This window comes from Chelmon rostratus, chromosome 24 (assembly GCF_017976325.1).
Source record: "Chelmon rostratus isolate fCheRos1 chromosome 24, fCheRos1.pri, whole genome shotgun sequence".
Classification (NCBI taxonomy): Eukaryota; Metazoa; Chordata; class Actinopteri; order Chaetodontiformes; family Chaetodontidae; genus Chelmon; species Chelmon rostratus.
The window spans coordinates 7,892,669-7,905,469 of NC_055681.1; the positions used below are offsets into that span (position 1 = coordinate 7,892,669).

The 12,801-nt window shown below is 42.1% G+C and overlaps 2 protein-coding genes across 3 annotated transcripts in view; one reads left to right on the forward strand and one right to left on the reverse strand.

Annotated features, from left to right (window-relative positions):
- The first annotated feature begins 22 nt into the window (after positions 1-22).
- harbi1 (harbinger transposase derived 1) lies at positions 23-4,183 on the forward strand. Of its 2 annotated transcripts, none has more exons than XM_041966500.1 (7): positions 23-95; positions 614-779; positions 861-1,063; positions 1,286-1,373; positions 1,475-1,682; positions 1,770-1,945; positions 2,179-4,183. In XM_041966500.1, the coding sequence occupies exons 2-7, from the start codon at positions 615-617 to the stop codon at positions 2,377-2,379; spliced, it is 1,041 nt and encodes a 346-aa protein (XP_041822434.1). In that variant the 5' UTR covers positions 23-95; position 614; the 3' UTR covers positions 2,380-4,183. The 2 variants fall into 2 exon arrangements, with proteins under 2 accessions (XP_041822434.1, XP_041822435.1); XM_041966501.1 differs by lacking the exon at positions 23-95 and adding an exon at positions 329-422.
- creb3l1 (cAMP responsive element binding protein 3-like 1) overlaps positions 2,507-12,801 on the reverse strand; it is a 36,495-nt gene continuing 26,200 nt past the window's right edge. The window contains exons 9-13 of the mRNA XM_041966499.1: positions 9,840-9,908; positions 7,779-7,881; positions 7,392-7,533; positions 6,092-6,260; positions 2,507-6,007 (exon numbers count right to left, since the gene is read on the reverse strand). Coding sequence (XP_041822433.1) covers positions 5,971-6,007; positions 6,092-6,260; positions 7,392-7,533; positions 7,779-7,881; positions 9,840-9,908 — 520 coding nt within the window. The 3' untranslated portion in view covers positions 2,507-5,970. The remainder of the gene's footprint in view (positions 6,008-6,091; positions 6,261-7,391; positions 7,534-7,778; positions 7,882-9,839; positions 9,909-12,801) is intronic.

Below are 12,801 nucleotides of genomic sequence, written 5' to 3' on the forward strand. Positions count from 1 at the left end.
ATAAGGCCACTTCCGGTGTCGAATCAGCGAATCTGCGTTGTAAGTTACGTTTTCCTGAGGCTTGTTTTGGTGAATGCTGCATGACTTTTCGCAAGGTAATAGCGTTTTACATAATAATGCAAAAATAAATCCATTATGCGTTCATTCTCACTTACAACTGTTCAACTACGTATATCAATAGAGTTGTCTCCACAAGCACACGTAGCTGATAGAAACCTCGCATGCTAGGTAGCTAGCTAGTTAGCGCGTACGCTTGACCTGATTCAGTTATACAGCAGTACGTAACTAACGCTAACGTTGTTGCTTCCTGATATTATCCGCAAAAGACATGGTGGAAAGTCACACATTTCCACAGTTTTTTCTCTGTACTAATAAATAATATCTATGGGCAGTATACATGACAAAAGATACTAATTCCTAAAGTAATGTATATGTGGATTCCAGCATCAGTAGGTTGCCAAAATAACTCAAGACAAATCTTACTGAGGCACAGAACAAAGTAATTCTGGAAATGGTTGTGTTCTGTGTGTATTTATAGTATTAAAATACAACTATAAATGTCAAATAAGAACAGAATGATATTGTTTTGACAAACATGTATTATTACCCACAGCATGGCGATCCCTATAGCCATCCTGGACTGTGATCTACTCTTACATGGTCGAGGCCATAAGACCCTGGACCGCTTTGATCTGGACTCTGTCTCAGACAATTTCCTCCTCACGCAGTTTGGCTTCCCCAGAGAGTTCATCCTGTACCTGGTGGAGTTACTCAGAGAGGTGAGTATGTGCCAATGAGCAATCCCTTTAAATATGTCTTTGTGTAAATCTGTATCTGTACTGTGTGTTTCTGCATGTTAGGCTCTCTGCAGACGTACCCAGAGGTCCAGAGCCATCAGTCCTGAGGTCCAGGTGTTGGCTGCTTTGGGCTTCTACACATCTGGTTCATTCCAGACTTCGATGGGAGATACTATCGGGATCAGCCAGGCGTCGATGTCAAGATGTGTGTCCAACGTGACCAGAGCCCTGGTGGAGAAAGCTCCCCAGTTCATCACGTTCAACAGGTGTGATGCCATGCTACTCTGCTGCATACACTGACATACTGTCTGTATATATCCAGCATATGTTGGCAATAAACCGTCCGTTTACAGAAAACACCATCACTTCTGCATAGAGATAACTATGGAAAGTCAACAAGGATACATTAAGCTTTATTTAAAATAAAAAGAACAACAAGAATAGGAAGAAAGTGTGCAATAACAGCAATAATCATGTTTCCCTAACAGAGAGCCCTCCAGCAGAGAGCAGTCCTTCCAGGAGTTTCAGAGGGTGGCTGGATTCCCAGGAGTTCTGGGGGTGCTGGACTGTGTTCAGGTTTCTAATATTATTTTGTATTGACACTTTTGAACACTATGCATGCAGGGGACAGCCTGCCTGATCCTTCCTTCTCCGTATCCTTTTCCCATCATCTCCAGGTCACCATCAAAGCTCCAAACAGCGAGGACTCATCGTATGTGAACAAGAAGGGGTTTCACTCTGTGAGCTGTCAGCTGGTTTGCGATGCTAGAGGATTGTTGCTGAGTGCAGAAACCCACTGGCCAGGTGGACTCAAAGACACAGAGGTCCTGGAGAGATCTGCTCTGTACAAACAGCTGCAGGACACAGAGGAGGGCTGGCTGTTGGGTGAGACATGGACTTCAGGCTCTGACATCATTCTGCATAGTTTTAATAGGTCCGGAAAATGAATCCTTTTGTGTTTTCTGATGTCAGGTGACCGCCGTTACCCTCTCAGGAAGTGGTTGATGACCCCGGTTGACTACCCAGAGTCACCTGCAGACTTTCGATATAATCTGGCCCACACTGCTACACATGAGATAGTGGACAGAACCTTCAGAGCCATCCAGACCAGATTCAAATGTTTGGACGGCACCAAAGGATACCTACAGGTGCCTGACTACACTCCATACCTCTCTGTTCTATTCCATTCTGTGCTACTCAATACCTGCAATTTAATTCTGCAATTATCCTGCACTACTTTAATGCATTATATTCCATTCTATCCTACCCTCAACCATGGCAGTTTAACAGAAAAGGATTAGTTACTTTCGTGACTACACTGAATAAGGACAGGCTGAATTAGAGCAGTGCCGTCATCTGTCGTTCCGTCTCTCCCCTGCAGTATTCTCCAGAGAGGAGCTCGTCCATCTTGCTGGCCTGCTGCGTTCTCCACAACGCCTCCCTGCAGTCCGGTTTGGACGCCTGGACTCTGGAGAGAACGGACCCTCTGGAGCAGCCCGAGAGCCTTGAACAGAGGCCGGAGGACCGCGACAGCCAGGCAGAGGAGCTCCGAAAACAGCTCATACTCAAACACTTCAGCTAGACGGCTGGCTGGACTCTGGAGTCCGTGTCGAGGTCAGAGGGGATCAAGACTGAATTAAGACCAGGACCAGAACAATCCTTGACATAAAGGTCACATTGAAATCAAGTCCACAGACGCAGTGTTGCTGATGCAGTTTTTTAATATTTTGCTGGTTTCTACTCTACGGACTACACTAAGATAACATACTTATATATGGAGGAACATGCAAGACGCTATACAACAAACCAAGACAACATTTTACCCAAACACATTTCAGATAACTCCCTGGAAAGTGCTTGATTATTCTTTCTCAAACAAACATTCTCCAAATACTGACAAACAGGTTAGAATAAACAAGCACCCCCTTTTGTTTTACAGCTATTCAAACTGTGCACAGCTGCTGTGTTATCAAGGTTTCTTTACAAGTGGAAGAAGTCACCCCTCCCTCTAATTTTTTTTATTCCCCACCCACTGTATTTCTTCCTTCCAGAAACATCCACTGTTTTTTTCTCCTTTACCCACATGATTCCACAGGTGAAAATCTTGGACTATGTCACAATACAAAAACAAGGCCCTTATTTACAACAACTGCACATTACATCGTTGTCATTATTTATGTACACTGGCGCAATAAGACTGATAAGGCTGAGAATGACAGGATGTGTGTGCTACAGGCTGCTGTCACATGATGTTTTTGTGTTTGGCGTGAGGGACACAAAATGGAAAGCACACAGACGAGTAAGAAAATCGGTCTTCATTGTGATGTTTTGGGGATCAAAATGTTTTCGAGTGTTTTATAAGCCAGAACTCTCATCATTTCCTCAAGGATTTGGACTGGGACAGTGAAATGTCTCTTTTCAGAGCTTCTAATTTGAAGGAATACCATGACGTTTAAAACGGATGCTTTGGGGAGTGTTTTTCTTTCTTACATCGTTGGAATAGTGGTGAAGGAATAGAGTTTTTGTTCATGCCCTGGTGTTCCTTCAGATTGTAGAGATAACAAAGCTAGTGGTGTTTTACTTCCTGGAATGTATTAGTCCCCTGATTGGCTTCATCAATATATACACACTTTCTACAAATAGGAATAAATACAACATACACTGCTGTCGCATGAGCACATTTACTATCGATGGGAAGATGTTTCCGCTGCTGCTTGATTTGAAGTTGTAAGATGAATGTATGGCAGAAAAATATGTACATTAAGTATTTTTCAATGTCTGTTTGCATTTTTGAGATCCTGCAGTTGATTTGTGATACATTTGTTTGGCTTTTTGGGTCAAGAAACTTCAGCTTGAGGCTAAAAATTCGAGTTTTTTTAGGTTCCATTGAAAAAGCGAATGGCATTTTTAAATCACGAGGGAACAAAAAGACGTGGTTTCTGTGCGACAGCAGTGAAACATAAACACTGTTTTACAGTTAAAAGACACGAACAGATCATGTCAAAAGTTTTACACTCGATGAATCGGCATGTAAAACTTCACATCATCCTAAATGCCAAAACACAACATACAATTCCCTTTTTTTTTGCATAAATTAAATATGCTCTTTTTTGATGCTCAGAATATATTATAAGTTGTATTTTTGATTTTTTTTGTAAACATTATTTAGAAAAACAAGACATTAAGATAAAGTAATCTTAAAAACAAGTCCATTATTTTTTTTGTCGCATAAATATGCTCTTTTTTTTGATGCTGCAAATATATTACATATACAACTTTTAATTCAATAAAAATACTTTTATGTCATGTTTTCCCAACCTCTGTCAGGACCCCTTTAATGGTCCCTTGGTATGAAAATATGGTTCCCTCCAAAATAATGCAGAATTTTGGTCTGTTGAAGTCAAAAACGAAACTTCGGAGACAGATTTAAAAAGTGAAAAAATAAAAGATTACATGCTTTGTTGTAACTCTTAACTGTGGACACATTACACGACTGTTTGGTAAGCAGTTCAAACCAAGGCTGGTTCACAGTGAAAGTGAATGTGCTGAGCTTTTACTGTTATGCCCCCTAAAATACAGCTGCAGAGAGACGGATAAACCCTGAACAGTCATCCAGGTTATGATTAGTTAAAATAAAAAGAACCAGAGTGATTATAAAACGAGCTAAATCTAACCAAGGGCTCCAAAAGGTTGAGGCCAATATCAAACAGTGAGTAATCAGTTAGAGCTACATCTCAAGGTTTAGAGTTGTGTGGGCTTTATTTGTAAAGGCCAAGTTGGTCATATTTGACTTAAGTGGAAGGCACTTTTAAAATGGCACAGCTTCCTTTCAAAAAGGATGTGTAATTTCAGACATTTTCAACAAGCTAGAAGCAACATGTCGCGTTCATGACGCACTGTTATGAAACAATGATTCCAAATTCCAAATTTCACTGATTCATTCCACTGAAAATGAATCAGCAGCTATTTTGATGACCCATTAATGACTGAACATCTTTCTGTTTTAGACATTTAAAGATGCTACCTTGGCCTCTGGGAAAGTGTGAGAGGCTTTGATAGTAAGATACAAGCACCGTGCTAACAACACACAGTCCCACAGTGGAGGTCTCGAAAGTTTCTGCATGTGTTTATGATCATGAGTCGTTAAAGGTGCAAGGTGTAGTGTGTGTTTCTCCCAACAATGAGACCACATTTCCCATAAGGCTGTTTGCTTGCTTGTGAGTGGCGACACTACGCTGCATTTGTTTAGGAGAGAAAATGAGGATGACTCGAGTATCTTATGTCTGCTTGTCTTCTTGGCAATAATCTGACCTGTTTGTGGTGAAAAGTCACTTATTGTATATGGACTAGAGGTTCTTTAAGACCATATGTGTTTAATGTATCTCTAAAATATGAATTTTAAAGTAAACGTATATGGATTAGGTGGGAATTTAAAGGCATAATATGTATCATTTCCGCATTAAAATGTCAAAACAACTTGTACTGGCATTACCCCAAATGTTTGCAACAAACCCAGAGAAATGTGGAATTTAATCAAACGTAACAGTGCGTTTCATTTGGTCACCTGTCAGTGGTGTCATGTGCCCTGTACCGGGGAAACACCAGATGATACGTCCAAGAGTGAATAAGGAAGTTATTACAAACGTAACTTACTTAACGTGCAATAACCTCAGTACATTACCACGTCCATGAACATCATTTCTGCCTGAGTTACGTTAGATAGATTTTCATTGGCCATGTTGGCTGTTTGACAATGAAGAAAACTCTCACAATCCCACGTTACTTCACAACACTGTCAAACTACGTCTTTTGTTTTCACTGTTTTGATGGAGGGACCCCTTGTGGCAGAAATTACATGCTGTGCGTTTAAAATGACACAATATTCTAATACACAAAAATGGAAATTCCAATAAGATGGTCTTTTGAAAGTCAAGTATATTCAGGTGTAGCAGAATCCGTTTAAACTGAGAAGTGAAGCACCACATGCAGGCAGTGAGCCGGCTGTGGAGGATGGGAGGACTGCGGTGTCTGATGGTTGAAAGCTCACTGAAGACGACAATGATGAAGTGGTTGAATAATGCAGATTTTGGTCCAGGTGGATGTTGATGAAGCGGAATCCGGATGGTTCGGCCTTTTTAGGGGTCAGAGGTGAGAAATCAGGGGTCAGGTTGTGTCAGAAGAACTCTGAGACTCCGTCTGGTTTTGTTTCTCTGAGGAGGAGAGAGGACACTGTTACATGGTGAGAGGACACTGAGGGTTTCTGGACATAAAAAGACCACCACACATGGTTCTACCTCCGCTCTAGCTTGGGCCCAGTTGTCCGGTTGCTGTGTGCGTCAGCTGTGTATCGGCTCGTCTGGATGTGGGAATGGCTCTCTGACTGTAGCCTCTCTCCTTCTGATGCCTCTAAGCTCTCCTCCAGCGGAGCCCCTTCATTGTAGAAGAGCAGGCTGCGGGAACGGACTGCAACGCACAAACACACTCTGGTTTTCACTCGCATGTCATTTGGGCTGCGGTGACTCGTCAGATTCATTCAGGTTGTTGATTTCAGCCAAAAAGTCACTTCTAAAAAGTGACAGTGGTAGTGTGCACTCATTTACCAAGCAACATGTCCAATTTTAATGTTTTAATGTGCTTGTATAACTTTTAAATAACCGAATGGGAAAATCAGGTTAAATTTTCAGGAAGCACTGCTTTCAGGCATCATGTCATTAAAGGAATTCTCAATTACTGAACATAATAAAGTACAATATGTCAGCAGTTATTGGCCCTGTTTCAGTGAAATTTACTGGACATTTCTCGTGCCACAGTCGATACACTGGCAATGGATGAAGTAGTAGATGAAATTCCCTCTTGACCATCGGTTTGCAGCACGACAAAGTACCTCGAAAAAGAACTGAAATTACATGTAAACAATAAGGCTGATTTTAGTGGCCCCGCCTTTTCTGAGAAACCACCAAAATTGCCACTTGTACACGATAAATATGAAAACCCATGCGCAGTTTGCCACAAAATTATCCAACAATCGCATCTATTTTTCGGATTGTATTTTAGGTTGTTATGAACATCGTGGCCTCTAGGGGCCCCAAGCAGGGAATCACACTTTTCACACAACCTCCTCCCATACTGCAGGGCAATATGGCCACTCTCAGCCCCTCATGGTTACAGTCGAGCAGACTTTTTCCAGTAGCACTCAGAGGATGGTTGTTGGCAGAGAGGAGTGGTATTTACCATGATGACAGCCTAACTTCTACTTTCTGAGGGGGTTTCCCACGAGTTAGTGGTGAAAGACATTGAATTTATAGGAAAGTGGAATGCAGCGGGAAAGTCAATACTCTTGTCTCTTCACAAGTTGTCTTTAAGAGAAATGAGTTTGTAGTGTTGCACTCTATACGATTGATTTGTTCTTCTATTGCTATAAGAATTGCTACTGGTCTTTAACTACAAGTGTTAAATTCTAATAGTCTTTGGGTTGTTGAAAGGCACTCTGGGAAATGTATTACGCTGTTAACTAAAGGAGCCAAACACAAGGGAAGTTTATGGGTGCATTAAAAAGAGTTTTTGAGCTTACTTCAATAACATTTCTAGACCTACCCTGACTGGTGGTGTAGAGGTCCGCTGATGGAGGAGAAGGAGAGGAGGGATGAGAGGAGGAGGAGGTGTCGGTGAGGAAGGAGAGGGGAGAGAGGCAGGGTGAGAAGGAGCCCAACACCAGGACAAAACACACGGCCATCATCTGCGAAGAGAGAGGAGCAAAAAACTCACATTAATAAATAAAGGAGAAGTTTCCGAGTCTGGAGACAACATAGATAAACACAGCATCACGTCACAGATAAATATCCGAAGGTCATTCTTTTAGAATAGAGCTGAAAAAAGGAGTGTTTTCTCCTGAATGTAACGTTTGGTTATACACTGTCCAGAGGCAAATACACAACAACAATATTAAAACAGCTTTTCGATAACAGCAATTAGTATATTTACCATGAGGCATGTTCCTGTTTGAGTTGAGGCCATTTTACAAGAACGGGGAACAACTTTCCCTGAAATCAGTGACTGAAGCTTCTGGAGCTGCTGTAGGAGAGACCTAAAGAGAGAGAGAAAGGAAATGAAAGAGAAAAAAAGGCATCATTTCACAGGTTGACTGCGATGATTTGTGCAGAGTCTGAGAGGACACTCTTTCCCCCAGTGTCCCTGCAGGTCATCTCTCTCCTCTTGTCTCGTTCTCAATACTGGCTTGATCAGACATCAAAGTAAACTTAATTCACCAGATTTACTGTTGCTTCGTCAATTAGCCAGAGTGAGCAAAGAGTACGATGGGGCTGGACGCTTAACGAGAGGAAAACCGCTGGAATACCGTGTGTCAGTGGGATCTGGAGAGCAAGGTCCTGATGGTATGAGCCGTCAGTAGGCGTGAGGACACACTCTGACCACTAAGCGGAGACAGAGAACCAGTTACTGCTGAACACACCGTGGACCAGCCCTCAGCAAGTCAGTCACTTGTTTAATGAGCTGGAAACAGATATGCAGGTGGCAAACTTAACAGCGAGCAAATCGGTCGGTCCGTCTGTACATCTGGTGTTTCATGTCACATGCAGCAGAACGTAGCATTGAACTGACAGTTGACGGCTGTAATAAACTTATATGGGATGATGCTGAGCAGCATCTCTCACACAGGACTTTGATGTGAAACCACAGTGATTTACTGCTGAGGTTATTGCTGCTTTAAATGTACAGTACTTACAAAGGCCATGCTGGTTGGCTGGGTGAAGGTTGTGTGTGTAAATATTCGGCACAAAGACGGAAAACCTCAATGAATGGATTAGGTGTTTGTTTTTGCTTTTATGAGAGCTAAGCTCGCAGACTCTCCCTGTTTCCAGTGTTTGTGCTAAGCTATGCAAAACATATCCTGAACCTCTACCTGCACTGGTCACACAAAGATTAAATTACTATCAGCTTTCTCATCTAACTCGAAGTTTGACTCCAGACTTTTTAATCCACATTTAATGCTACATGAGTGGACATGCAGAACAGTGAAACCATGGCATGGGGAACACAATGACCACTAATAACTGCATTTGGGGAATTTTTAGAAACTTGGACCTTAAATTTAGTTTGTTCGTTTGAAAACTTTTTTTAGACCTGCACAGAGTGAGCGTGCTGTGTGCTGACTCATGTTTGCCACTTTGTGCCAACTCATTGTTCCTCCTTGTGGTGGTTTAACATATTCATCAGTGTGAGTGTGTGTGTGTGTGTGCGTGTGTGTGTGTGTGTGTGCGGTGGGAAGGGAGGGGGTTGCTTTCCATGATGAAAGCTACTGTTAAGTTGCAGCTTTAATGACAGGCTGAGGCCGCCACAGACAGACAGACAGAGACAGACCCCCCCTACAAACCTTAGCCCTCCATCCCACCACACCCACCCACCATTCTACCCACTCATCTACCCACCCACTCCAAGATAATAGCAGATTGGTCTCATATTGTTATAATAACAGAGGGGACAAACAGAGCTGGGTGAGTCTACACTTTGCGTATGGAGCAGACAAATTTCTGTTCAGACTCCTATAATTCTCTCAGTGTGACACCCTGCATATAAACTGTAGACCCCAAAAGTTTTTACATACCGAGCATAAATACTCATACGTATAACCTACAGCTGCATGCTTTTGTCCTTTGAAGGCTACATGACTGCAGCTCAATCAACATTTTCCTGCCTGAAGTTATAATCATGGTCACTGCCCCAAGGAAGATTAAAGAAAGATCAGACCCAGTTTCTGCAGCCCGGCTGCAGCACAGATCGTTCAACCCCTTCGGTTTATCGAGGCGCATTCTTTGCCATCTTGTTGCTGTTTTTAGTGATGACAATCCAAACATCATTACAAGAATGTTGGATCTGGGTTATTAGTGTTCGGAGCCAGCACACAACAGCTTCGGTCTGTGTGTGTGCCCTAATGTGTGTCAGCCTGTGTGTGTGTGTGTGTGTGTGTGTGTGTGTGTGTGTGTGTGTGAGAGAGAGAGCGAGAGAGAGAGAGAGAGACAGCCTCACCTGTTGGCGGTCTCCAGGTTTTCTACTTTTCTCCACAGGTCACTGTTTTCTGACGTGTAGCTCTCCACCCTGATAAAACAGAGAGAGACGCATTTTTGTTGACGTCTTAGCCCTGATTTTGCAGTTTCTTCCTTTGAAAACGCAGCGAGCTGCAGACCAGCGTGATCTTCACTGCAACTCCACAGCTCTCTGCTGACTCTTCTTCTTCAGCTAATCTGAGTCACACTTCATTCTTTCTATGCTTTGCATGAATAAATATAGCAAATACATGTCCATATTATACATATGGACATGGACCATTCATTCAGTCAAGGTTGTGGTGAGCAGGTGAGCACATTTCAAGTACACTGAACAATCTATTTACTCGAAAAATGCAGTGCCATTTTATTTTCATAGCACAGTATTTTTACAAAAACATTTGAGACACTAAAGTGTGACGTTTAAATTCTTCTGTGTATCATTTTTGCACAAAATCCAACAAAATTTTGCAGAATGAGAGAAGGCCTCCTCCCAACCTTCCGCTAATTGATTGATTCCCATCATCGACTGAACATTTTGCCCATTTTGTGTTCTGTTGCTCAGAATCCCTCTGATCTCCTCCTGTGCTCGTTTTGAACACGGCTCATTCATACATTCCTTTCAGCGAGTCGTCCCGCTGTTTTCGTTCTGAGAGATCTTCCAATAATCCTGTCCTTATGTCCGGAAAAGAAACATAAACACAAAGAGAACAGAAAGAGAAGTGTTTCTGTGCTTACACACTGCCTCTTACTTCTCTCAAGTGCTGATTCAGTCAAAAGAACCTGCATAAGGAAACATCCTCTCATGGGATTAATCGGCCACTTTGTTACCGCCTGTATGAACCTTTTTGAGAATTTGTCCATTGATTGCATCAGTTTACTTTTTGCTATAAAAGCAACTAAAAGCTTCTGGCCTCTCTTTCTCCCTCACTGACTCATGTTCAGCAGGTTAATGGAGACCTGCCATAGCAAGGAATGGCCAGCATAGCAAAGGAGAGAAGGAAAGAAAGTTTCTGTTCACTTGTGATGATGAAATACTTTCTGTCAGTATGATAATCTGGACATTTGTACCTGACCCCACAAGGACCTGTGAGTTTTCTGGCTTTAGCTGATTGGCTGCCTCCCCTTTAATCCCCTACTGTGCTCTTGTGTCTGTTACCACATTCAGCTCTGAAGCAGTAGAGAAAACCTCTAAACACAAAAACTGCCTCTTAATTAATCTTCAAGGACCAAGCTCACTTCAGAATTACACAACTGTCTTTTCTGACTTTTGCCACTTACAATTTTCATGTTTTTCTGTGCCAGCGATGTGCATAAATAGTACAATTATGTATACAAAGGCTTATGGTCAGGTTCAACTCAATGGAAACCTTACGAGCCAACATGGTTGCTTTCTGGACCAAATACAGCAAGCTTAAATACATTGTTAGACAACTTGAAGAAGAAGAAGAGAAGTCATTCATATTTTGCTATGAAGGATACATGCTTGAATAGCTGGTCACATCTTGCTGGTGCAGCTATTAATTCAGCAGTGCAACACTTATTCCATGATTCACTTTTAAAAAATCCAACTCCACTGTAAAACAACAAGGTAAGTTATGAGTCCATAACAGGAGTTGGAGGTTGCCGAAAGTCCCGAGAAGCATTTTGATAAGGAACATCCAGTGAAAAAGCTTGAAGATGTCACACCGCGGTGAGGTTTGTCTTGTCATGGGGTTGTTGTCTTGTCATTTCCTGTTTTATTTTGAAGGTCTAACTCTCCTCTCGTTTCAGAGCAATTGCCCTTCCTCATGTGTCCCGTGTGTCCGCCCTGATTACCTATTGTCTCCACCTGTTCCTGATTACCCTCCACGTGTTAAATAGTCTGCATCTCCCTTCTCTTGTGCCAGTGTGTCTTTGTCCGTCGGCGATTCACCCGAGCCTGTCATCCCCCCTTGTCCTTGCCACAGCCACAGTATCTGTCTGTAAGCTCTAGTTTCCTCTTCGTGAGTGTTTTTGGTTTGTAAGTTTGATAATATAGTTTTGGTTTATTTCCATAGTTTAGTTCATAGCCGAATTGTTTTCCTCATCGTTGAGTGACTTTCTGTTGGTTTTATTTTGTTACTAAGGTTCTAGTTCCTCCATTATTTCGGAGTGTATTTTGAGTTTATAGGTTTCTTTATCTAGCTTCTGTAGGTTTTCTGTATTCTTAGCCCGTAGAGTTTTCCTCCTTCTGGAGCGTCTTTTGTTCATTATTTTTATAGTCATAGTGTTTTCTAGTCTAATCCTCATAGTGAGCGTTTTCTGTTCTTTGTTATTTTTCTTACTAGATATTTATAGTAATAGCCTTTTGCCTAGTATAATTCTATAGCCTATTGGTTTGACACTCATCGAGGTGGATCTTGAGTTGAGTTCAATAAAGATCTGTGTGCTGAAATCTCTGCGTCTGAGTCCTGATCTGAGTCCCGGCCTGACAGAAGATAAGTCTTGTAATAGTGTACAGTTTTTTTATTGTCAACAAATCTCATGAAAAGACCAAAACCAACAATGAATTGATCTTACTAACAAGTACAGCCTGATATATTTTATTCCTCTGTGTCATAGAGCTCTATTGTTGCCCAAAAACTGCCTCACTGTTGCAATAGGTGACATGTTCCTTCATTATGATGAACATTGGTGCTGCACATACAAAACACTGTTCCACACACACTCTTCCAATGTAACAATATACAACGTTTGGCTATGAGGGTCGCGAACGCAACAAGGTCAGCTTGGCATTTGGCATACCTGCCTTCAACAGGAGAGACACCAAAGATAGCAATTAAGGGGCATGGGGTTGGGAAAGGTCAAGAACTTCAGAGTGGGTGTTGAAGAATCAAAAGAGAATGTGTGTGTGTGTGTGTGTGTGGTCTGCATGATGAGAGAGGGAGCATCTGCTCCAGGTATCGGAATGGACATTTTCTTCT